This window comes from Festucalex cinctus, chromosome 16 (genome assembly GCF_051991245.1).
Source record: "Festucalex cinctus isolate MCC-2025b chromosome 16, RoL_Fcin_1.0, whole genome shotgun sequence".
NCBI classification, from domain to species: Eukaryota; Metazoa; Chordata; class Actinopteri; order Syngnathiformes; family Syngnathidae; genus Festucalex; species Festucalex cinctus.
The window spans coordinates 17178360-17204906 of record NC_135426.1 but is presented as its reverse complement, the minus strand read 5'-3'; the positions used below and the strand labels follow the sequence as shown (position 1 = coordinate 17204906).

The window sequence follows — 26547 nt, the reverse complement described above, 5'->3', positions numbered from 1 at the left end:
GTCTGCTTTTTCCCCAAAGCATGATGACAAGAAAATGCATGAAAAATATTTTCTTTATTACAAACTTTTCCTCGCTCCCACCCACACACATTTGTTAGTAAAAATTTGTCGTACAGTTGTATTAGTGAACAGTGAAAAATCTTGGTTGTACATTTCAATACATAATTGGTCATAGAAACAAAGTCAGATGTTACTTTCCAGAGTACAAACCAGGAACCTAAAAATAGTAAAGCGGTACCAAAGAAGAAATCCCTTTCATCCATGCCAACCTGAATAATAAGCAATGTGGAGAAATGTATCAATCTGAGAAAAGTCAAAGATCTGCCTACATACTGTAGATAAAAGGGAAGCTTCTGTATTGCAGTTTTCAGTGGAAAACACGTACAAAGTTTGTTTGGTTTGCAACATTCACAATGTTTTTCAATTACAACAAAATTAATTAAGGCGACTTGATCTGAATTGCATACAATCACAACATTCATTATTAGCCCTTAAGGGAGAAGAAGTCAGAAAGCAGAACAAAAGGCGATGAGATGAAAAGTAACGCTTCACATAGCCTGCTGACCAAAACACCTCATTGGAAATTTTTTTTCACATTGAATCCACCCTGATTGGTCGCATCGAGTCACATTTATCGAACAATTTGGGGGGAAAAAATTGACGTCTCTTTTTTTTTTTTTTTTTTGGGACAAACATTTGCAGATAATGTTTTAAAAAAGAAAAAAAAAACTTTGGTGTATCAGGAGCTTTTTTTTGGAGCATTTTACTTTGGTGGGCAAGTTTTGTTTTTGTTTTTTTAGGCAGAGGTGGTCACTTGGTCAAGGCTTGAGGAGGGTCTGTTCTCGTCATCGTCGTCGTCTGCTTTCAGGAGCGGGGAGAGGTCTGCGTCTCCCCCCGCCTCCTCCCGCCGGGCAAGCTGTCAGTCGCGATGGGCGGGGCTGGCTGGCGTAATGCTGAATACGCGGATGCGCAAGTGGCCCGCAATCTGGTGGCACACGCCCGTGCAGTAGCGCGCCAGGTCCACTAGGGAGAGCACCTGAAGGCCATAGAGTTTGATTAATTTGCATATGATGCAACAAGTATGTTCTCACCAACAGTCTCATTAATTTGACCTCAAAACCCGACTCAGTTTCAGTATTTTTTGCACAACTGGTTTGTAGTGGGAGAACGTTTTACACTTTTGGCAATTCTCTGTTTTGACTAATTATGAAGTGCAATACCAGGAACTGACCATGGCGATCCAGAGGACAATGTACTCATCGATGAAGCTGTTGAAGTACTGGTTGAGGAAGAGGAGACCTGGGCCGATGAAGGCCGTGTCCGGGAGGTGAAGCTCACTCTTGGTCATGTGCGCCACCTGTGCAGGTAGAAAAAAAAACTTTTAAGTCCCTGTTAAGTGAAAATAAATGTTTTTCCCAAACTTGACACACAATAGAAACTAGGGCTGGGCGATGTTGTGGACAATTAAAAAATAATGTTGATGTCATGTCCTCACACGCTCCATTTGAGAGCTTGCTGAAAACAGGAGAACCCAGGTATGTGCTATTGGCTACCTCGCCGCAAATTTTAAAGTCACGTCTACTTTAAAACAAAGTTGGCCAAAAAAAAAAAAAGTTTTACTTTTACAACTTTATCAGTACATACATTTTCGTTTCCAGAAGTATTTGAAGAGAGAAATTTAAATTTTGCAGTTCCAAGAGGAGAAATAGGGTTCAATTTATTAACTGATCAAATAAAAGCAAAACCTTTAAACCTATTAGTTTATGTAAAAAAAAAAAAAAATTGTAATATTAATAATAATTGTATAAAATCAGGAAAAATCTAATTTTGTGAAAAAATATGAGATTTTATTTAGAGGCTAAATCGCCCAGCCCTAGAAAAAATACTGCTGAATTTGAGTGATTAAAGAAAGTATCAAAGAAAGAAAAAATCTGAATAAGCTTCACTGTGATTGTACTGCAAGGTGCAACAAAATCAAATAGTTCTGACTCATCCAAGAGACCAAAAAATTATAAATAATAACTAAAAGATGGAGGCAGAACGGGAATCCTAATTGGTCGCCCAAAACAGCGCCGTGGTTCTCAGATGGAAAAGGCGATGTGGAAAAAGTGCCCCATTTGACAAGACCGGCAACAAAGACTAAACAAATTTCAGGACCAACTCACCACAAGCTTATTGGAGATCTTGGCGATGACCATGCCGAAGGCGAGCAGGTACAGGCAGGGGTGGCGCTCAAACAGCTGACTGGATGACTTCTTGAAGATGATGAAGGCCAGCGTGAGGATGAGGCCAATGTGTAAACCAGGACTCAGCACGCTGGTGTCCTGCGCAACACAAATGTTTATTTATTCGTGCGGTAACATCACGGCGTCTTCTAACATTATTCGGCACAGCTTACTGCCACAGTGGAGCCGTTTTTACCAACGCCACCATTGAGAATGACATAGAAGTAGTTGTGGCATGAGTAGAGGGCCCCACCGATGATGCCCATGATGGGGAAGTTGTACAGCTTCAGTCCAATTAGGGGCAACTTTAAAACAATGCAAGAAAAGTCAACTGCCATGCTGCTCGGTGGAAACGGTGCAAAATTGGACAATGCAGTTTAGTTACCGTGGTTTGCCAAAGGCTCACGCCCCGGAAGGCTGACATCATGTACATGATGATGATAGCAAACTGCACCTCGGTGACGTCGACCCTGCCCGGGAGAAAAAGCAGCGGTTGAGGCGGACGAGCGTGTGTCAACGTGTGCCCAAGTTAGGGACTCACAGGCCAAAGCGGAGGGTCCCAGACACGTAAGTCTGCCAGTGGGCACAGAAGAACATGAACATCCCAATGAAGCCGCAGAAGAATATCCAGTGGGGGTATCTGCCAATGCCGCAGGAGATGCACGTTCCCACGGCGACAAACACTGCAGTGAGATGACGCAACACCTCAATAACGTCAGTGTGAAAAGCGCTCACGAGTGGATTATTGAGCACCTGTCGAGACGGCGTCACAGCCGTGGTCGAAGAGCTCGCCGAGGGCCGAGCTGCTGTTGGTCCTGCGGGCCTGCTTGCCATCGATGGCGTCCAGGGACTGGTACACGAACAGGCCCAGAGCACTCAAGATGAAAGCCCATGCTGGAGCCTGGAGGTGACATTTGACTGTTAAAGATGCAGAACGATACTCAGTGGTGTGCAGACTCCCATCGAGGCCAAACAACCCCCAATTCATACATTACTTATGGAGAAAGTAATAAAAGTGTTGGGAGAACTGCATATAAATGAACTTCCTGAAATTGAGTCAAGCGCCACCCCTCTAAAGAAATGGTAAGTTGTGTGTAATTGTCAAACTAAATTATAAGAATGTCAGGTAGTACATTTGTTTAGCACAACAAACTTGTGCCTTAAAAAAAAAAAAAAAAAAAACTTGTCTTTGTGTTTCAGAAAAAAAAAGACCAGCTGCGATTAACACACAAAATGTGTACATCATATACTGTACGTTTGTAGCCTAATGAGTGATTAATCAATGCAGATAAGTGTGCAAACAGATAAAATGTGGACTTTGAGTGAGTTGTAAGCAAGAATCGTTATGAACAGCAAACAGGCTGGACTGGTCCAGCGCGTGTTCAAACGTTTAAAAAAAAAAAAAAAAAAAAAAGTGTTTGCTTGTTGGGCTCGACAACGATCAACAAGGGCGGCGTTGTGCTCCGAGGTAGCCGTGTTTTGACACCAGCAGCCCGGCGTTACATGAGCGATGATTGGTGGACATTTTTGCATAAATGAATCACACACTCATCTCGATCATCCATCGATCGATTGACACAGATGTAACTCTCAGATCCAATCACCGAACATGTCAATAAAGCAGTGAATACTCAAGGCTCGTTTGACAACTGACACTTGTTTACACGTAGCAGCCGTTAAATCCCGTAAACATAAGTAGAAGCGATTTTTAAACATATTAACGCCGAATTCCCAGTAGAGCCCACTGTTAGTAAATTCTGAGTGAGTTAATTCAAATTATTTTTTATAAAATAGTCAAATTACGATTAAATTGCTCAATGGGCGAAACTGATTTCGCGAGCGACAAACTTTGTCCCAGGTCGCCTCAACTCACCTCCTCCGTAGCCGTGGGGCAAAAAAAGACGAGCAGGAGCGTGGAGGCGATGTTGACCAGCAGGCCGACGATGGTGAGCGTATTCGGGGCGACCCATGTCGGGATTTGCTTGACAAGCCAGTTCCAATAGACCTGACACGGCGGCTCCAGCAGGGAGCGACCGGAGGCGCTGTACTTGTGCTCCTCCAGCCGCTTGAGCTGGGCTGTTGACAACGGCTCTGGCCACAGGAAATGGGCCATCGTTTCTCCTCAAAATACACCGTGAAGAATTTCCGCAGGCTCCCAGGGAAAGACGTTCAGATTCGGCTACCGACTCTCGGCCAAGCCCAAAACATTGCAGCGCATTTGGCCTGTAGAGGGAGGCGAATGTGCTTAGGCCATTTCGAAGGCGGAACCATGATTGAGCGATGACGTTTCGGACAGGGTTGAGGACGTACCGGAAAAAAGGAAGCACTTCCGCATCAGCCGAACGATACTGCTAATTTGCTTTAAAAACAAACAAACAAACAAACAAACCTTATTTAAATGGTTCACCTTTTAAAAATATCACCAGTATTACAGAATATTAATATTTATCCATAAGGTTTGCGGTGTTGTGTTGTTAATTTGTCAACAGGTAATGAAATCTCATAACTACAAACTAGTTCTAATCTAAAATTGTTAGCTAGCGTTATATGTGCAGTTGTATGAACAATTCCCGTTTTATTTCAGATAAGTGTTGAAAGCTCAATTTTGTGGCACACTAGACGATCACTCCCACAGTACAACACATTTGCATTTAAACTTTAAAGAACGGTTTTTAAACTTCTATTTTGATGCAACATTTCAATTTTTTTTTCTACATTTTCTAAAATTATTGAACTATACTTTTGTAATGTTTTAGTGCAGTTCGAACTGCATAATGTTTCTCAAACTTCGGTCCGTGAGGGCTGCAACCCTGCAATCGTTTCCTAGGAGGAAACGTCCGGTAAAAATACTTTTTACTTCTACTCGTAATGTGTATTTCAGAGCCTGTACTTTTTATTTATTTATTTTTTTGAACTTCCACTTGAGTAATTATTTGAGTGAGTACTTTTACTTTTACCTGATTTCAGAGAAGGGGAAACCAGGTCAAGAAAGTAAAAACTCTGCCAGAGTTTGACTTTAATCACAGGTGCTTCTCGTTTGTTTACCTGCCGGCTGTGGCAGGATTTTTACTTTGTGGACTTGGAATTCCCATCTCAGGTTTTTTTTGTTTTTTTTTTTTTTTAAATACACAAATAATTGTACTTTTACTTAAGTAGAAAATGTCAGTACTTTTACCATCTCTACCTCCAACACACCTGATTCAAAGCAACACTATTGAGGCACACTGAGGCCCTCCAGGACTGGAGTTTGAGATCTATGGACATTCACCAGGGATCTGTACCTTTAGGAGGAGTAGGAGTGTGATGTTTCTTGGTTAAAGGGATGATAGAAAAGAATGGTTGAAGTGTAGTAGCTTGTTGTTTGTGATGTGACCCGGTTAGTTTTGAGTGGAGCGTAAGGAAAAATGTCTTGCATTTATCTCTTTGTCTCATCATTTGCCGTAACTCCACAATAGAAAATATTAGGGGTGTTAAAAAAAAATCGATTCGGCAATATATCGCGATACTACATCGCGCAATTCTCGAATCGATTCAATAGGCGGCTGAATCGATTTTTTTTATTTTTTTAAAGAGCTCAGAATTGTTCATTCGGTAGTCTTACCGATTCAACGTCTTATCTTCGCCTCTTTTTTTTTTTTTTTTTTTTTTTTTTTTTTTTTTTGTGTGTGTGAATCGATTTTTAAACTTCCATTTTTAATGGAAAAATATTCAACAAAACGTCTGACTTCGGGTTAGGATTCACACCTTGAGCATGGAAGAATGTTATATGAACGGAACATTAAGCCTTAATATTTTATTTTAATGCTGTTCAAACATGAAACAGATTACAACCTCTATAAGACTGAAATTTCAGATAAATAAATAATACATTTTCATATAAATCTTACACTCTACAAGCTTACTGATGAGTATTTTCTAAATTTGAATGAAAAAAAATCGCAACAATCGACTTATAAATTCGTATCGGGATTAATCGGTATCGAATCGAATCGTGACCTGTGAATCGTGATACAAATCGAATCGTCAGGTACTAGGCAATTCACACCCCTAGAAAATATAGTGTTAGGAGTAATATCTGGTGTAAAAAGACAACAATTCTTTTTAGATTATTATATTTTTGTTATATAGTCTACATTTATATGATAATCACATTTAAACAGAGTGGTAGACACGTTTAATAAAAAAAAGATTTAAATAGTAAAATAGCTCTTCAGATATCCATGAAGAGTGTCATAGTTAAAATTGCCATTTATTGTAATCCATAGCCCATAATTACAAAGGCATGCACATTTTGACAGAGCTTTGGTTCTAGCCCAAGTCACCAATATGAATCCAAAAAAATGACAAGATTTCATGCAGAATAAACCACATTTTTTATCCACTTTGCCCTCTCCTTAAGATGAGTCATCAACACATTCATTTATCCAGCAGTTTTCTTCAGAGACGCCATACAAAGACAAAACAAACATTTGTTTATACATGACCCCTTACCGAGTACCTCCACCCCCAGCAAAAAAAAAAAAAAAAAAAAAGAACATGAAGTTTGTTATTCTTAATGTCGTTTTCACACTTAAGCTAAACAAAAAGAACTCCTGACATGCATCTGAGCTGACTAAGACGTACAAATATAAAACAGAGGGTGACACAGCATGCCACACAAAGACCAGTGCGTCCTCCTCTTCCCCCGTTCACCCTTCCATCCCCGCGTCTGCCTCCAGGCTGCTGGCCTCCCGTAGTGGTTGGGTGTAGGTGAGAGAAGAGGGGCATCACTCGTGGCAGCACATTTTGCAACTAAAGCTCAAAAAGTCTCTACTTGTCTTGTTCGACAACCTTCGACTCCGTCATGTACTTGTCAATCAGGTGGAGGGGCACGCCGCGCTGCATGAGTTCGTAGAAGGTGAACCCTCCTACGGTGGGGGGTGGGGAACAAGAGGGCACACTCGTGATCAGGTCGGGACGGACACCCGAAAGGGGTTTAGCATAAAGGTGGTGTAGTTTGTCCCATTTCAGTTCTTCTTTGTGTTTGTGTATTGTGAGCCCCCAAAAGTCTCTCCCAAAAACTCCAAACCAGCTGACACCTTAAATGGTTATAAAGTGCCCCTAAGTCATAGCTTCACAGTAAGCCGCAGTAATATTATTTGTTCTCAGTGAGGATAAAGAATATATGCCAGTATTTTGATATAATCTGTCTACATTTGTTACTCACTTTTTGTTTTTGTTGAAATACCGTATCCACTGGTTAAAGCGTTACGAGAAATTTTGCTGCTAGTTTCATTAGCCCGCCTATGCCGTTTCCCCATTATGTGTTAGCATTAAGCTAGTAGAGGCTATGTGGTTATAAATTCATGTATTCTCTTTGTTTTATGCTTAGTTTGACTGAAGACTTCAACTTGGGGTGGCAATAAACTGCTTGAAGATTCATTTTTAAAGAATTGTTTACATGCTAAAATGCGTGGAGTTAAATTCACTGTCACTATACGACACCCTTACCTCAAATTGATGAAGGCTCGTATCTTCAAAAAAAACTAATTTGGGTCAAAGGGTGAGTATTTTTACTTTATTTTACTAAGTGTTTAAAGTAGTTTAACTTATTCTTATGATTGACAGAAGAGAGAAGGCTGACAGAAGAGAAGATGACATAAGATGATATACTCACTCGATGCTACGTAAGTGTTATGAACGTGTTTTCTTGTTTTATTATCAACAGATTTTAATAACTGGTTTTCTTTACACTTCTGCAGCATGCAGCACATCTTCAGTGTGATTCCATCAAAAGTAAGCTTTTAAATTATTGCTTTATTTTTGTCAGTTTAAATGGGTTGTTTTAGATCAGTTTAAACCATTCCAAACAAAGTAGAACTGAACTGGGACACAAGCTGAGGCTTTGCACATACAGCCGCACTGCCAGAAACAAAATCATCCAGCACAAAAAAAGACCCAGAAAAATTATGAACCAAAGAGTAACTTTTTTTTTTTTTTCCCCAGGTGTTGTAAAAATTCCATTGATGGCAAAGAGAAAATAAAAAGGTATGTCAACTGTTGTTTCCGTACAGTTTTAGCAAGCCATTTACTCACCTCGTGTCGTCTGCACACAACACTCAAGAGTCACAATATGGCAAGTTTGGCAACCAGTGAGAAATACAAAATTTACTTGGAAAGGAGTCCAGCTATGAGGCTTCATGCAAATCCCGTTACGTTAAAATGGCAGACGTTCTTTCCAAGAGGGGGTACTTCCTGCAAGGGGAATAGCGGCCACAGTTCCAACCAGCAACTCAAAGTTAGGAAGCAGGCTGACGGCGGGATGCATAATGAATGACATAAGCTTCATATGCCAGATCCATATGAAAGCTTACCTTATGTGAGAAAAAACACTCATAATTCTTGAGTTTGGACTGGGGGGAGAGAGAAGAGAATAGGGGTTAACCAAAATGTTTACATGGGGTTATATGTGTGCACCAGGGGGTGTACCGCTGAGTGATTACTGAACTCTTTTTATATGAGGAGTTAACAAGTGAAAGTGGCCCCATTTGTGATAAAAACGCTGTAAAGTCAACAAAGTGAGGATGGAACTTTTAAAGGTGAATTTTGACATGAAATGACATTTAATTATGTACACTACCTGCTGGTGTCCTTAGCGCACCCTTACCATAATAACATTAGTTTCTTTAAAATGGACATGTAGGCAAAACATGTTAAAAGGAAAAAAAAAAAAAAAGTCTATGACAGGGCTTTAAAGATAACTGGATGGATTGTCTTCATGAATATATGGGAAATGTGCACCAACTAACACTTACAAATGGTTATTTAATCACCACTTCTGGAACCACTTCTGTGACGAAACAACAGCAGATACTTACATGTGCGACTCCTTACACACCAGACCATAGGATATTCCACGACACTCGTTTGAAACACTGGTACCTTCTTTGAATTGGCCTCCCATAGCTCTTTTTAGTTCGTTGGGTAGTTTTACAAATGATTATTTTTAATTCAAATTAAAGAGAGTAGTTCAAGATTTGGGTAACCAAATGCACAAGTGGTGCTAGGCAACCACAGGAGTCTGCTCTGTGTCCACACGTACCTTTGACCTCCAGCTTACACTCCACCTGGGCTTCCCCCAAGTCGTTGATGGCCCTGCAGGTGTACATGCCGCCATCGTAAGGGCTGGGTTTCCTAATCTCCAACGTGCACACGCCCTGGTTGCTGAACTGGCGGTAGCGTGGGTCATCGCCAATGATGATCTTGTTCTTCATCCAGGTCACTTTGGCCTGCGGCATACAACACAAACACAAGGTTAGGGTTACTGGAGTTATTTTTCGTTGAGTTCCAACTTGCCCCATTCCTACCTTGGGGTGGGCGCGCACGCTGCAGTTGAGAGTGGTGTTGTAGCCAGCAATGCCAAATGTGTTGATGAGTGGCTGCGTGAACTTGGGGGCCTCGTTGAAGTTGTGGTCATTGAAATCAAAGATTTTCATCTTCATGTCTGTGGGTGGAAGGGTAAAGGAGTCAGGTCGGGCATGATACTGAGCAAAATCAGGTGAGCAATTGTGTTTGATGATGGAAGAACTATGTTTCTTTTAGTGTTGGCTATTGGTGTTAAATCACCATGTGAGAGGCAGCCACCTGTGTACAAATTGTTTCTACAAAAATCATTTTTTCTCTCAGGGCGATCTGACTAGTCTAAAAATAAAACTCTCCACAAACCATTATTTTATCAGAAACAGTATGTAACTCGTACCTTCTTTGACGATGAGAGCGCTTTTCCTGGTTTGGGTGGCCGACTCGCTAAGTCCACACATGTTCTCAGAATAGACCCTGAAGTAGTACTCGTTACCGACCACTAGTTCGGTGATGGCGATGGAGGTGCGATGATAGTGCTCAAGGCATGTGTACCATTCCTACGTTCAGCACATCAAAATGTGTAAACGTGACAAACAAGCAATTAGACGTTGCTGATTTCTTCAAATTCATTGTTTACCATTGTCTTCTTGTCTGCCTTTTGAATGGTGTAGCCGGTAATTGCAGCATTGCCATTATCTCTGGGGGCGGTCCAGGACAAAGATACATTTTCTCCCCAGACGTCTTCGATTGTCACAATCTGGGGAGGGCCAGGTAGGTCTAACAGCATGGAAATTGAAAAATGAGTCCAGGGTTTAGCCATGAAAATGTTCTTTACAGGCTTCGTTCCCTTACCTATAATCTGTATGTCCATCTCAGCTGAGTCCACATGGCCTTCTACCTGTACCTTCATTTGATACTTTCCAGAGTGACTGCGTTCGGCTTTACGGATAAAGATGATGCTGTCACAGTCCGTGTTCCGGATGCTAACATGGGCAGGATCTATGGGTTGACCATCTTTCAGCCAAGTGACTTTCGGTCTAGGTTTTCCCTGTATGGACATTGTCACAGGGGTATGAGGAGAAACCTGTTCACTGATGCTGAAAAAATTGACTGGACTTTGACAGTGCCTTACCATGAATGGCACTACAAGGTTGACTGTTTCCCCGACTTTTCGAGTGTAAGTCTGCTTCAGGTGTCGGGGGACACGGATCTTGGGAGGTTCTTAAGAAGGATGTATATCACAAAATTCAAGCCATCAAATATCTTTGAGAGGCAACTCTAATTTTTCTTTTTGTTTTTATTCTGCATTTTTTTTCTTACCGATAACTTCCTTTACAAGAATTGCATGTTGAGTATTCCGTGGGGCGCTGGCTCCGGCAGCATTGACAGCCTTGACTCGAATGAAGACTTTAGTATCAGGTTTCAGGCCTGTGATCGTATATCTGGTCTTGTCAATCAGTTCAGTGTTGGCTGGTACCCATTCTTCAGCTGTCGGTAAAGAAACATTTCACCTTTTCAAACTTTTCTTCCTCATATTTGATCAAGTATATCCAGTGAGTTATTGTGGGTGAGTGCGCTTCCTTACATCCTTCAAGGCAGTATTCCACTAAATACCCGTCAAGGCCAGCAGCTCCAATGGTTTCTGGAGGGCGCCACTTGACGGTCACTGTTGTGTCAGTCACATCATCCACCACCAGCATGGTTGGCTCACTGGTCACAGCTTAGAGGATGCAAATATCCTTCATCAGACTTTTATTTTTGTGACAACGTACACAAACAAGATCAACACATGAGCAAGGCGCCTCACTGTCTGCTATCCTCTGGTCTCTATCCATTCTTTATTCGGAATCATTTAACTCCTACTGAACTCTCCCATGGACCTAATCTCCTAAACCTATAATCCGCAGATGGTTTGGCAGTCATTATAAAGACATTTTTAATATCTTCTAAATCTCCTGCGTGGCCAATGGAAGTCTTAGTTAAATGCTTTGGATGGTGGTGAAACGGGAGGCAACAGCTGTTTGCCTGGATTTCCAAGGGCACATCACTATATATTCATTCTGAACTCTGCGCAAAAAAATGACAACAGCCAGTTTACACACATTGTGGCGCATGCCATGGACAGTGCCAATGGAAAACTGAACCATTGTCCTCGGGAGGTTTAAAGGGATCATTTTGTATGACTCACCAAGGGGGGTAAAGGCTTTGGATGGCTCACTGGGCTTGGACACCCCAATGGCATTGACTGCAAATATCCTCACTTCATATGGCACACCTTCAATCATCTTCTTGGGCTCGTATGTTGTCTCTTTGATCAGATCAAAGTTAATTCTCATCCATCTTGAGCTCTGCTTCTTTTTTCTCTCAATGTAGTAGCCTTTGGAGGACCAACATACTTACTTTTTTGTTGCAGAGTAAATTTGTGAGGTAGGTATTTTGACATTTACCCAAAATTGGTGAACCCCCATCATATTTGGGTGCCTCCCATGTCATAGTGCACCAATCACCACCGACCACAGGTACCAAAGGAGCTTCAGGAGAGTCAGGGATGTCTGCAGAAAGAGAAAGTGGTTTGGAGTTTTAGATATTCTGTAAAGGCATGCAATTCTCTTTTTTGTGTGTCATCTCTTACCTACAACCTTCAGTTTGATGCTAGCCGAGGCCTCACCAGCCTCATTTTGGAGAACTAACTTATAGTTGCCTGTGTCTTCGCGTTCCGTGATGTCAATCGTCAGGCTCGTCTGGTCAACATATGTTTCAGCTCGGACACGATTGCCTGCCTCAAGAATAACCTGAGACAGATATTTGGGTGGCCAATGATTTCAGACCTCGTAAAGTACCATCTAACCAGGCTGCAGACAAAAGTTAGATACTGACCCTTTCACCTTTCATCCACACCACCTTCGGGGCTGGTTCTCCACTGATGGGGATCTCCAAGCGCATTTTGTTTCCAGCGACAACTGTCACAGTGTTGTCTATGAAGTTCAAACCCTCCAGGTGCACCTTTGGAGGGTCTGAAAAAATTGTATATGAAATGCTTTAGTATTGTGTGTGTGTGTGTTTGTATTATCTCAAGTCAGTTAGCCTTATTAGAACGTACCTATGACATTAACCTTGGCAGATAGACTTTGTGAGTACCCCTCAGGTACAAAAGTGTAATCTCCAGCATCGTGAAGGGTGCTTGTTTCAATTGAAAGTTCGTGAACCCTGCAAAAAACACCTTAAAGTATTCAACATTAAACAATTACGTGCATACATATTTTTTTTTGGCTCTAACAATGGGGTCATACCTATTTTTGTGTACGATGCTGATGCGATCATTTTCCTGAATCAACTGTCCGTTCCTGTACCATCGGCCTGGGACGTTTCCTGGAGAGATCTCACATTGCAGCTTGAGGGGCTTGCCCAGCTTCACTTTTGTATCCTGCAGGTCTTGATGGATCTTCAATGGTTTCACTATTGACCAGAGTTAAGTTCATCTCACAGCTGAACAAGGCCATTCTGCGATAGCAGCAAGTGAATTAAACATCAGTGTATACATACAATCAACCTGTACGTGAGCCTCTGATGTGCCACCAGTAGCCATGATGGAGTAAGTCCCGGTATCTTCCAGGGATGCGTCGTCGATCACCAGGTAATGTTTGGTTCCCTCGCACTTGACTCGATACCTGGATCGAACTCCTGTTGGAATCTCAACACCATTCTTCATCCTGAAGGACAAAGGAGCGTTCCGGATAAGGACGTTTATATGTAGTTCTTATCATGGTTTTACACTATCATCTTACCATTTGACCTGGGCGCCTTCCTCTGTCACCTCACATTCTAGCTCAATCCTCTCATTCACTGTGGTCGTCACGGGCTCAAGACCTTTCACCATCTTGACTGGTAATTCTGCGGTCGAGAAATTGCGATAGCGCTGAAGAGAAAACTGATTAATCTTTACCAAGGGTCTAGATCAGATTTTTTGCTTGCCATACCTTTGACAAACAGTTCTGTGGAGCACTTTTCATCTCCTGCTGCCACAGAATATGCTGCATCATCGTTCAGAGCACAGTTGTTGATGACCAGGATCCTTTGTGTGCCCTTGTGCTCAAATATGTACCTAAATGTGATCCATTAGTTAGCTTGGCTAACAACTTGCCTTCTCAACTCTTACTCTTTGTAAAATAGGGAAGTGTCTAATCAATTTTTCAGCATGCATTGTGCACATCAGATTGGACAAGAGCTAACTCTGCAACACTGAACATGAAGCAGGTAGCTGGACAGACAAATTGACTTACTTCCTTTGACTTTGACTTAAGGTGCCAGAGCCAGAACAGGACCAGAGCACACGGAGTGTGCAGGAAGTGATTATGGCAGACAGGAAGGAGCATCATGACATGACAGACAGACAGACAGACACAGACAAAGAGACATCATGCCTGTGGGTGGTAGTCAACCACAGGAATGACAGGAAGTCCTGGCAATAAAACCAGAACACAGCAATAGCCTCCCAAATGGCTTTAGCTTGGCATGGCTTTGACTTCAAATTAGGTTACTTTGCAAGTCTAGCATCATATCTTTTCTGGGTGACGATCTGAAGGGATACATCTTCACTTCCTTGAAATGTATTCCATTAAAACTCAAAACACACTTTTCAAAACCTCCACATCTACCCTCTTGCCAAAGCCACGCTCAGTTAAAGACCTGTATGGGAAGTACCACCCTTTCCTGTATAGAGGCATACAAAAAAGCGATTAAATACCACTACATTTAAGATTATCACTCAAATGTAGCTCTGCAGTCATGTAATAAGAGCCACATTGAAGTCGAGAAGACATCAGTGAGACAACTAAACAACTAATATAGAAAGACATTTCCGCAAATGAATGGCATCATATGAAATGCGCTTCATTTGTGTTTATGGTTGGCAACATTTAGGATACACAACAGGCGAGATCGGCACATACTTGGGACTTGGACGGATCTCATGTCCATTTTTGTACCACTTCAGGTCGACCGTAGGATCAGTCAGATCGACGACGAGGCGGATTTTTCCTCCTTTATCCACCTGATACGCAGGGTCCAACTTCTTTGCAAAGGCTGCAAAATGGCACATTTATGTCAGCATTGTTCTCACTGTAATTCCAATGGCCGAATGGGTCTTCTTTACCTTCACTCTTTTTCTCCTCTTTGGGAATCTTCTTCATTCTGCGCAACAGGCCTCTCAGATCTGTGATACCATACATGAAGGCGATCTTTTCGTATTGATCCGGACGGGCGTTCTTCAGGATCTCCCACACATCCACCTCGGGAGTGTCATCCTGCTGTTTGTGCTCCCTGGGGGTGTTTGATATTGTGTGAGGACCAGAGTCTTAGGGGGTTGTTTGTAACATGTTTTGAGGAATTTTAACTGTAGCGTGAGGTTCTGTACAGTACAGTCATCTTTATTTCCTCAGGACATGTCACACAAAGGGATGGGCTTCATGCAAAGTCTTCCTGAGTTTACCTTGATCTTAGAGAGTATATTTTGGTCTGTCTAAAAAGTTAGAGGACATACAGTGTGGATGACAAGCTTGTTCCGTTTTGCTTATCATGACAAGTTTTTATGGCTACCAATAGGTAACATGGTAGAAACATGTATTGGGACCCTTGATTACTTGTTGAATTTTAAAAAATGGCCAATCGGACCGAATTGAAGTATGTAATATTTCTGTCAATCAGCTCATGTGGCCTTACCAGCCTTGTCTGTGCTTTACTTCAGCTCATTCTTGTTGTTCTCTTGTCTGTGCTTTTATTCCCAGGTTCCCTTTTTCCAAACCTAAAAACGTTATTCTTACCTGCAACAAACATTGTTTAACTGTTTTTTTCTACTATCTGGCCCATTCCTTTGTTTTACGCTCATTCCATTGATCCAGTCAGGGAAGCTCGCATAGTGTTAGAATCTTGGAGGTGGGTGTTGGATTAGATTTGTGACATCCTGGTTAGTAAACTCATTGACTTCCACGTGAGCGGCGTGTGTTAGGAGAACATTCAATCAATTCCATCTTTCATGGACATTTTTTCAAATGTCAAAGTTAGCAAGATAAAACTAAAAGCATCAGAAAATGTTATTCCATTCTTTACTCCTTCTGTTTATTTTCAGGCAATTATGTGGAAAGCCGAAATAAACATGGCTGTATTTGCCTTATATTTCCCACTTGAAATAGAATGACAATGTAGCGATAACACTATTTTACCGCATCATTTCTCCGTGGCTCAATATCGCATCCTTAACAATGGGAAACGGTGCTCCAAGACCATTTCCATCATTACCGACTGCAAGCAGGAGCCGTTCAGAATGTTGCTTTCAAATGAAGTGTTACCAAGCTACTGTACGCCAACACTCTTTGCTCGACCCATTCGGGGAATCCCCCGTCATGCTGGGGACTCTACAAGATTACGGTACTTACCTGCAGTAAGGGCTAATGCTTTTAATACCTATGGTTTTCGCTCTACTAACCTTTGATGTCTGAATATGTAGGGGAGAAGAAGAGACAAGCCCAAAATAAATGGATAATTTATCTGGTCGTGTCTGTTTAGCTTTAGCTTAAATAGGCATCATTGCGTTTATTTTGAGCAACCAAGAGAAGCGTGCTAGACATAGGCTCGCCATTCAAAGGGTGGCATCATATGAATCATTTTTCAAAGAAAGCCAAAAGAAGCACATGAAAACAACACTGGAAGAAAGGGCAACAATCACTCAGCGGTTTGGCATATGATTCTCACCTATGTTTAAGGAGAGCACTAAAGTCAAGCTCCCCTGCATCTTCTTGGCCTTCAGTGCTGTTGTTAACAGGGAGAGATTAATGAAGATTTAATGAAACATTCTCAAGAAAACAATGCTAAAAGAGCAACACAAAGCCAACGCTCAATCAGTGTATTAGCTACAAGCTAACAATTGATTGGTGCTTACACAAGACACAGTCTTTGGTTTTGAAACAAGGTGGTTTGTGTAAGTCTTGCGTCCCAGGTGACATTGCCACAGGATGACGGCGCAATGACATGAGGATGCTTTGTATTGCCTTCCATACACATTGTTTGAGGGGGATTTAATATATCAGTTGGCCTTTTAATTGTGTAAAGGCGGTTGAGTTGGTGGGTTGATTGTAATGAATCATATCATGTCATACTGTATGCATTTACAAAATTTTACCTTTGTGTTGCATACTGAATACACACTCCACAATATCAACGTGTCTTCTTGCATTACCTCCTTTTGAAAGCGGATCGGATATCAACACTTTGTGTTCCCCCAGCTTCTGGAAGACAGCGGTAGGCGTTCACAGTAACTCATTCATTGTTTGTGTGTCTTGACAAGAGCACCTGCATGGTGCTTTAACCGACCTTTCACCTCCAGGTCAAAGGAACAGCTGTCAAACTTGTCCTTGTAGCTGACCTCGCACCTGTAATTGCCCGCATAATTCTCCTTGGCCTTGATGATGTGCATCTCAAATGTGTAGACCTATCGGAGGAGACGCATATACAGTGTCACTGATCTACTTGTTTTATCTGACGGACAAGAGGCTAATTCTTACCTTGGTGTTGCGATCAAAGATCTCTTTGAGCTGCAGGTGCTTCCCTGTCTTGCTGGCCAAGTCCATCCATTTTCCCTTAAACCATTTGACGGTGGGTTTGCGGAGAAGGTCTTTCGCTTCCACTTTGGCGACAAAGGTGATGTCCCCACCTTAGTCGGACAGCCAAAATGACAAACGTGGACATTACTGTGGACACTTGTTTTTTTCAGATAGGCAGTTTACATTCCCAAACATAAAAATTTAGTTCCTTTTCAACACCCAAGAGGACATTTTCTTCAGCTAGTCAATGCGCTCACATGAACCTTGAGTAGTAGCAGTGTATTTTCTTCACATACTTACCGACTGTCACCGTGCCGCTGACAGGTTGCTCTGTTAGCAAGGTGGACAGAGGTGGCGTTTCGATGGGCTTTTCCAGTTCCTCCGGGGGCTGGGATTCACCCAAAGACCACACTGGTTCACATTGAGGACAAATGCATACAGTTGTCAATTTTAAAAAGTACAAATAGCTCAATCACTTTGGCCACCGTTGGTCCGAACCACATTGCAACCACCCACCTTTTGTACTGTTTAGTCCTACCACACAGACAAACAGACAGACAGGACGACGCACACTTGGACATGTTCTCTCACTTTCACCAGCAGCAGCAGTTTAAGCGACATTGAAAGCATGGTAGACATGAGGGAGCAAAAAAACTTACTTCATATGATGTCCAACAAGGATGACGGAGGGTCGTAATAAAAGAAACACTATTCTCGATTCCCTAGTGTGTGTAACAATATCAACATTCTCTAGTGACTGTGTCTACCACTCAATTACCTGAGTCTTTTCTGCCCATGGAGGTAACAGGGACGCTATCATCTAAATAAAGACAAAGAGAGATTTACAGCACATTGGCGGGAATAGTACTGTAAAGTCCGCTGCAGCAAGCACACGCCAACACAAAAAATGCCAAGCGATTAGTTTTTTTGTTGGGGGGGTATTGACAATGAATCGCATCTGCTGTTTGAAAGGAGGTAATCAAAAGGGCAAAATTGAAAGTGTAATCTTGAGTTAAAAGGTGGCTGTTAATTTGTTAACAAGGAGACATCCCCACTTCTCTCTGTTGTACTACCAAACGTTGTCCAAACACACCAAAAAACATGTCTCCCAGCAGATTTCCTACGCTCATTTTTGGGGGATTAGGTGATTTAGGGAAGGTGACCACGTTGGTCAGAAACGCTGTAAAATCTTACTAGGCAGCTCAATTGAGAGTTTCTTGAGTGAATTGGCTTCCTCTGTGAAAAAAAGCACAGTCATCACGGAAAATGATCAGGGTAGGCTCATATGTAGAAGGTGGTTTCCATTCACTCCCGATGCCCACCATTGAAAAGTTGCTGTTAGATGCTTTTACATTTATTCTTATTCATTCTACACTTTAATAAAAAGAAAGTGTAAATAAATTGCATGACCTGACTCAATGGCAACTGATAAGCATCCACAGTATGCTAACATATCATACATGTGGAATACCAGTTTCGCATCATTGTCTTTATTTGTTGATGCTATGGAGTCACACACATACTTACTGCATGTATGTCAGAGCAGTAAGAGTACTGACATACATCTCATTGTTAAAAAGACTATTTGTACATCCCAGATGAAAGTCATGCTAACCGTGGACCTTATATATATCAAAGTAACATCCTAACCCTGACTTCTTGGGAACTGTATTTTGGCTCATCTTCTTTTCGTCGTGGAAAGATCAGCCATCCTCTTAAATAATGTGCATGGTTTGGGTACCAACCTGCAGGGGTTGATGGGGGCAGACTAGTAGCCGCGACGCTGTCGTCATCTGCAATACAAGTGTTCGTTGACAAATAGACCCACCTAGCAACACGACGCAAATCCTTCAATGGCAAGCAAGATGGGTGACATTGAATGGACATGCACCCTTTGAGCGCAAAGCCCGAAAATGCCAATAATGCGTGATGGCGTGAGATCACGAGTGGATCTTTTATTGCGCTCATTCTTGCAAGCGTCTCAAGCGACAACCTGGTGGTGTGCCTTCAAATCAGCAAGTGCCAAACGCGTGCAACAATAGCCACGAAAAAAACAAACAAACTTCTCTCTACCTCAATAGTTGTATTTATATCGTGCATCTCAATAAATTACAATCTGGACTAGAGCTGCAAGCACCTATAAAGTGCCCTCCCAATCCGGGTCACACTTGGTGTGCTTGCACGTTGAGATACTGGCATGTTGAGGTACTGACAAAAACACCCTGCAAAATATAAATATTTTTGCCAGGCCTTATATGTGCAAAGTTTATTGAATTTTTGTTAATGTTTACACAATAAGAAAAAAAAAAAAAAAAAAAAAAAAAAAAAGAGTATCATTTTTCCTTGTAAACAGTGTACTACCAAATAAAAAGCTTTAAGAAACTTTTCATCTTCAACATCTTTCGATTAAATGCAAAATTTTAAGACGATCGTTTAAATTCTCTAGAAGGAATTTGCTCAAATATGATCTCTATTAAATGTCCAAAAACATGACTCAAATTGGTGGACTTCCTCTTAAGTTTAGCAAAGACTTCTTTTGTACGCCATGGCCTGTTATGTATTCCTTCCATTTTTCGTGGATCTAGATGAAACATAAAATCGTGAATGCTTCGTCAGAAAGGAATTTTGAAATGCCAACTTTGATGCCCTGCCCCAGTCATATAGTATGTCGAAAATATTAGATTTTTTTCCCCCCTGTTTTTTTAATCAGGTGTTGAGAGGGTACAGCCCAAGTTGTACAGTCAAATATTAATTGCCCTCTTCTTGTACATTTTAGGGTATAACTAGTATCAAAGCCTTTTTTGTACATCTGTGTGTGCTAGACATGCAATTCAATTTTCATAGCCGTAAGTCAGACATGCCGGGGCAAGGCTCCGTTAAACCCATGTAAGGGGTGCTACAGACCCAATTTTTTTGCACCCGTGTATGACAACTTTAAAATATCAATATTTTTTCCCAAGGCCCGAGGTGTGTGTAACGTTCAAGTTCATGTTTAGGGTCTCAAAAATGTTATTGTTAGTGGAGAAAAATAATTCCTACAGAAGCTGCCCGGGCCCGAAAAAGTTCATTTTGTTTAGTGGTTCATTTCAAAAAGTGAAACTCGTATCATACAGATTAATTGAACACATAGGAAAGTACCTTGCCAATTTCAGTTCCTACCAATTTTTTTTATTTTAAACATAATTGATTTTTATGCAACGTTCACATTTCTTAATGGTAAATTTGATTAATTTTTGTGTGTGCAATGAATCTATATAATATGAGTTGCACTTGTTCAGCTGAACTGCTGAAATATATTTCTATGATATTCTAATTTATTGAGATGCACCTGTATAACACGTTGCTAAACAGACACCTGGAAACCGTAATGTCACACAACTTTGTCCAACCATTCTCAAATTCCTATTCCTGGAAAACTTGGTGACTCACCTTTTATATAAATTGGATCCATATTTTTTACAGGATTATTTCCCGTTTTAGTCCATCATTAGTCTTGAGATTTTGACCTGTATATGTTCCCATTTCACTCCTATCTACAAAACCTACCTTTCACTCCTACCACTCCTACCTTCAACTCCTACCACCCTGGTGCGCCCAGAGCATACCGTGTAACATCTCAAAAACGTCTTCACTGTGAAAAGCGTCAAGCCACAGGACAAGTGCAAGGGAGCGCAGGACAGTAAGAACCACAAAACACCACAATCATACCTCCTCCGCAGAGAAGCTGTAGGCCTCGCAAAGTGAATACGTGTGATGGCACACCCCAAACCAACACGTGACGTGAGTGTGGGGGGAGGGTGGAAGAATTGAGGATAGGGGATAGTCAAGGTTACCCACCTGGCGGTGGAGAGACCTCCAGGGAAATCACAGGGAGGAGCGGGGCACCGTTACTGTCTGGTGCAACACTTTCTGAACATAATGTGACAAATAAAGCGGTGGATGGATTTGGATGAGCACAAAGCTTTTCAAAGCATGTGTTTCGTGCCTCTTGCACTCTCGTGTACACCAAATAGACAACGACACACAAAAATACGCACATTTACGCTCATTTGCTTACAGGTAACACACATTTATACTTTATACAGAGCATTCTCACAAGACAAACACCAATAATGTCATTTCCATCTGTCAAATGTACATGTGTTGATTTGGATTAATGATGGTCAAATGTAGTTAGATTTCCCAGTTAACCTGTAGTTAACTTGCTACTCTACTTATCTAGCTTGCAAACGTTAGCACTGGTAATAATGAGGTCATCTTTGGGTCACCCATTTAAGCCACTGCTGTAGTTATTCTGCAAAAGACCCAGGGGTATTTTTAGTGAGGCTTTCGGAGAATTTCTCCCAGCGTGAGCTTCAAGATGCGGCTCCAAGGTCAAGCCCCAGCGGCGGCAAAAGGCTAGCCGCTTGCCGCCCACCACCCCAATCCGTTTGTCCTCACATGGGGCGGCCCAGCGCATCAGCTGAAACAACAGCGAGGGATCAGCTGGCGGGCGAGAGGAATGTCAGAGATGCTGACAGCTCCAATGGTCGTCACTGCGGGGCACACGCAGCAAGTCCATATTGTCTCCAAGGATCAACCTCTCTTAAGGTTTTGTGAGCTCATCTTTGGGAAGTGCTGTCTGGTCATCTCTTGGAAAGTCAGAAACGGCTGGAGTCCATTTCTCTCTTGCTACACTAAGGCAAGGTTAAGGCATTAGAACTGTTGTAAGCAATTGTATCACTAAGACTTTGTTTTGTAATATTCCTTTTAAGTGTGTTTCTCAGATCACAGGTGAGCAGTGGCCAAATGGGTAGAGATGTGGTTGTTTCTTCAAAACCTGTTCCATCAAGCTTGGCGGCACAGTGGAGAATGTGGTTAGGACAGGATTGTAGCTTGGATCTTGACTTTGATGTTTCTGTGAAGTGCTTGCTTGGGTTTTCTCCAGAAGTTCCAAAGACTATAAATTGCTTGTATAATTGTCTACTTGTGTCCTATGAATCAGGATCGACTTTGCCTCTTAGCCCAAAATCAGCTCGGAAGGATCCATCTCACCCCTGACCTTGGTTGGATGGAGGCGTCATTCTTTGTCCCTCAAACATGCTAAATACATCAGTGTGCCCCTTATGCTCCGAAGCATTTATGCAACCACAGACAAGTCTGAGTCTGTCTGATCAACATCTGAGGCTGTGAAGTGACAAGCGGCTACTCACCTTCCGGCTGTCCGCTTGCTGTCTCATCTAAAGGGAGAAGAGAAAGGAGATATCTATTACAAAACAGTTCGTAAGTGTTTGATGAGCAACACACTGACCTATTTTGTTAACTGACTCCCTAGAGTCTTAACTGATTAGGTTGGAGGGCCCCGTGACACACCACTTGTTCAATCCAACCACAGTAATGAAAGCTGTGACACAAAGGTATCAGGATGCAAAATCTAAAACTCCAAACAGCTCTGCATTATTATTGTTCCACAGAACCATGCCCAATACATACAGGGAGTTCTACAACATCTGGACTTGCCTCTGTTTTTTTTTTTTTTTTTTTTTTTTTTTTAAGTTCAGATTGTGATTAGGTTCCCTAACCTTTATTTAGGTGTTTACTGTCTTGTGTAAAGACACATCATAAATGGCCAAATCCATGGAAGGCGACGTGTTTTTTGGAGCTCAGCGCTCCGGTGGAGGTTTAGTGGAGAAGATAAACACCAGCAAAGTGATAACAAACATGAGATGGGTGAACATGACCTTTGTCTGGCATGGATTCAGGACTACTTGGACCAAAAGCCTTATTTTTCTCCTTGAAAGCCCATGATGTCAGATGCTTGGAGACAGTCAGCTGCGTTCAACCAGTTAAGTTATCACTGTGCTTCAGCACATTTGCTGATAATGTATCGTCTTTTGAGAGCCACTTTCTCCCGTTGCCATCTCAGCTTCCGATGTCCCTGAATTTTGTGATCATTCCCTATCAACATTCCAAAACCCAAAATTAGCCGCAACGCTTGCTTCCAAACAATGCGTTGCTGGCCTCCACGGCGCAATCCTGCAGGGTCACATCATGCGGCCCCGAACGAGGCTTGCTGTCATGGCCAAGAAGATAATGAGGGCGCAGAAAGGTTTTGTTTTACCGCGGAGGTCTCACAGTTCAGCTGACAAGGTTGCAGGTATTTTCAGCTGTTGCCTGTGCTGGCGCTGAGACAGAAAGGGGCTCACCGAGGCTCCAACTGTTGCCACTGTCGCTTCTCCTAACATAGATCTTTAGTGTGTGAGTAAAACGTCTGTCCAAGACTGTCATCAATCCCGTAATTTACTCCTACTGTCCCTCTTTAGTGTAATTGGATGAAGTTCCTTTTCTTTTTCAATGACAGTCAGCTGTCTTGATTTATGAGGGGCTGTTGTGTAACATGAGACAGAGAGTTTTGGAACTTGTGTCACAATAAGTACTGTATCAAGCGTTGAAGATGCTGTGGGCTTCTCCTCAAGTGAAACCCAAGACAAAGGAGCACGAGGTGAGGACAGTAGTAGAAGGCGTCTGACTATAGGGTCAAAAGGGGTGGCTGCCCTTTGAGTGATGTATAAAGTAGCTGTGGGGTTGTCAGATCTGGTTCCTGGCCAATGGGAGGGAGGCGGCTTGGGTGTCAGTGGAGGGAGATGGCAGGGAACAAGGGATGGGGATTAAAAGTGAGCTCATTCCAAACTATTCCAGGGACAAGAATCTTGGCCCCGAGAGGTACTCTGGCGACCCATCATCTCCTGTTCGGCATCCAAAGTGGGGAGGGTGGGGGACGTCTAAAACAGCTGGTCCGATCCATTTGGAGAACAATACTTTTCTGCACACATTTACAGTATCTCCTGTGGGATGTGCAGCTATTTATGGGTAATGCTTGTCGCCGGGTGTCCCAGAGGGGATCAGTGGATACATACGCAGGAAATACATCCTTGTACCAAATTCTTAATTAAGATAAATCCTGTAATGGCATATTCCATATTCCAGTCCAGTCCCACCCAGTTGTCGGTTTATGTTACAAACATCAAAGTTTTGTTTTAGTTGAAGTGTGAAAATGAGGCTGGTGACAATTGCTGCAAGAAGGAAGTAAAAACCCTACTGATTCTGTGAAATAAGAAATTTGTTTCAAAGGTGGGGCGTAATTTCTGCAATCCCTTTTTAGTAGTCCTTAAATGACCACTTGTCACTCAACAAGAATCTGCTCTGATATTTGGTTGCTCCGTCAGCTCATAGCATCCCTCATACTTTGGCACCATCAAAATATACCAGCAAAATATACCACTATATCATTTTGATGGAAACAACATATGGATGATCCTCTGACAATTCAAAGGGTCCTCAAGGATGGCACATTTATTTAAAAACAAACATCAACTATCAGTAAGTAGGACACAAGATTCCCCAAAAATTTTCAAATGCACTCTTTATGGGCATGTCAGAGCTGCTAATGGAGAAGGCAGAAGTAATATCATCGCATAATGACAGACAGGCGTGGATTAAACAGGAATGTAGATGGACATGATATTGCAGATGACAGATGTCATGGTTCCAAAGTGAGGGCGGGACGATGGGATGGTTTTAGATGAGGTGTCTAGTTTAATATGGACTATGCCATTAATCATCTGGGAGACAACTGGAACAACTTGTATCGTTGATCCCAAGTCCAGCCACCGTTTCTGCAGGACGGGCCCCAACCTCAGAAGCAACGTTTAATTTGGATTGTTCCGCATTGGCATTCCATACATGCATGCGTCAATCATACAAGACTAAAACCAAAATAATAATTAAAAAAAATGCCCCTAAAACACATATCCCAGTGGGTAGTATTACTCAGTAGTCATCCCTTCTGCACCCCTACCTTTCTTCTCGGGCTCTGGCATCTTGAGCCGCGTCCCAATAAGAGTGTCAGGCGGTCAACAAAAGGCGCAGCTTCCAAGCTTTGGGACTCAACGGGAGGTCGCCGGGACGAGGCGCGGGGAGTCCACCAGCAAGGGGGGGTGGCAGGTAGAGCGAGAGAACGTCGGCTCACTCGGACGCGAGTGATGGCAGAGGAGGAGAGCACAGGGGTACGTTTTGGAGGTCTCGGCGGGGGGGAGGAGAGGAGAGGAGAGGAGGAACGGTGACAGATCCAGGAGGGACACGGCTTTCAGGCCTTATATAGATAGATGGCATGCTCCTCCTCTCCTCTCTTGTGGAAAGTCAAACTCCGTCTGGCCCACAGTGAGCATCGCTGTTCTCAACCCATCTGCTGCCATGCCAGCTTTTTGGATTGAAGGCTGCAAGGCGGTGCAAAGATCATGTGGAGCTAATTGCTCTCATTTACAGTACCAGTCAAAAGGTGTGACACACTTTTTCAGGCTATTGAGTGGGAAAACCAGTTCAAACTTTTCGACTGACAGTTTGGTACTCTTTAAACTAGTTACAACTGTCAACACAGGATCAAAGCATGACCACGTTCAGCCTTCAGACCAAAACATTTCAAAAACTCTTGGTTCACTTATCTTCTGATGAACCCCAAATGGTCCTTTCGAGTGTATTGTCAGGGATTACTTTCACTGGCGGATTTAGAGATTATTTATAGCCAAAGGATGGCGTATGTGCGACCGACTGAAAATAAACTACAGTACCCAGGCTGACCCGACCCTGCAGCACAAGACCATGGTCCTATTTGCGGCAATTGTAATTAATGCTGCTGATTATTTGCTCAAATGTTTATATGGACAGACTAGCTGTGAGGAGGCTGACGGAGAAACTGAAGGTGTTGCCCCACCCTCACATGACCAACCCAATTGGAGAAACAGTGGATTTATGATAAAAAATCGTCGCATGCCAGGTATCAGTTTAATCCAGTGGGAATGCTAACCTCTGACAACAGTGAAGCACGGGGAGATGCCTGGGCGCTGGCTCTGTGACCTATACTTAGAAAACTTCCTGACCTTTGACATGTGTCTCTGATTTGAAAAAACAGCAAATTATGTCACTCATTGAAGCTTTTCAAACAAGACACTCAAGTGTCACTTAACCCTACTAAACCTCTGCACAGTCGAACCCAGACACTGCATCAAATGTTAGTAAGCAATGATGACATTTCCGCATAAACAAACAGTACCACTTCAAAATATCAAACTTAATATGTAGTTATTAAGTTTACGGCATGTGGCCTTTCTTGGTAACAGACACTGGCCGCCCCCCGTTGGCCCATTTATAACCGGGGAGGTGGGCTCCAGCATTAAATGCTGGGCTTAGGGGACGGGTGTCATGTAGGCACGGGGCTGCAAAGAGCTCAAAACCATTTGGTATTGTCGGCAATGGACTGAGAGTTCACATCACAGGGGTGGTTTAGCTATGAGGTCACACGCACACTGAAGGAGGGCGGGGAGGGGTGAGATAGAGGGTTCTGTTTGTTG

General features: G+C 42.5%; 3 protein-coding genes across 8 annotated transcripts in view; 1 reads left to right on the top strand and 2 right to left on the bottom strand.

Moving 5' to 3' along the window:
* Positions 1 to 26547, top strand: part of gnptab (N-acetylglucosamine-1-phosphate transferase subunits alpha and beta) — a 59917-nt gene that overhangs the window by 14624 nt on the left and 18746 nt on the right. For both annotated transcript variants that reach the window (XR_013278916.1, XR_013278917.1), the window contains exons 22-24: positions 7833 to 7891; positions 7967 to 8000; positions 8211 to 8252. The gene's annotated coding sequence lies outside the window, so the exon portion shown is untranslated. The remainder of the gene's footprint in view (positions 1 to 7832; positions 7892 to 7966; positions 8001 to 8210; positions 8253 to 26547) is intronic.
* chpt1 (choline phosphotransferase 1) lies at positions 36 to 4514 on the bottom strand. Its single transcript, XM_077499285.1, has 8 exons — positions 4099 to 4514; positions 2979 to 3126; positions 2767 to 2908; positions 2611 to 2695; positions 2399 to 2530; positions 2166 to 2324; positions 1232 to 1357; positions 36 to 1036 (listed from the first exon to the last, which is right to left on the bottom strand). The coding sequence occupies exons 1-8, from the start codon at positions 4336 to 4338 to the stop codon at positions 920 to 922; spliced, it is 1149 nt and encodes a 382-aa protein (XP_077355411.1). The 5' UTR covers positions 4339 to 4514; the 3' UTR covers positions 36 to 919.
* On the bottom strand, positions 6456 to 25164 carry mybpc1 (myosin binding protein C1). 5 transcript variants are annotated; one of them, XM_077499258.1, is made up of 31 exons: positions 24999 to 25164; positions 22354 to 22380; positions 20999 to 21070; positions 18356 to 18397; positions 17940 to 17981; positions 17462 to 17572; positions 17123 to 17271; positions 16932 to 17049; positions 16798 to 16846; positions 16314 to 16370; positions 14719 to 14885; positions 14516 to 14648; positions 13847 to 13861; positions 13544 to 13668; positions 13352 to 13457; positions 13110 to 13276; positions 12857 to 13022; positions 12667 to 12773; positions 12444 to 12580; positions 12199 to 12358; positions 12014 to 12118; positions 11755 to 11943; positions 11152 to 11286; positions 10887 to 11054; positions 10699 to 10787; positions 10419 to 10614; positions 10204 to 10343; positions 9964 to 10123; positions 9572 to 9708; positions 9307 to 9493; positions 6456 to 7132 (listed from the first exon to the last, which is right to left on the bottom strand). In XM_077499258.1, the coding sequence occupies exons 1-31, from the start codon at positions 25018 to 25020 to the stop codon at positions 7035 to 7037; spliced, it is 3576 nt and encodes a 1191-aa protein (XP_077355384.1). In that variant the 5' UTR covers positions 25021 to 25164; the 3' UTR covers positions 6456 to 7034. The 5 variants fall into 5 exon arrangements, with proteins under 5 accessions (XP_077355384.1, XP_077355385.1, XP_077355386.1 ...); XM_077499259.1 differs by having other exon boundaries at positions 16798 to 16843; XM_077499260.1 differs by lacking the exon at positions 20999 to 21070.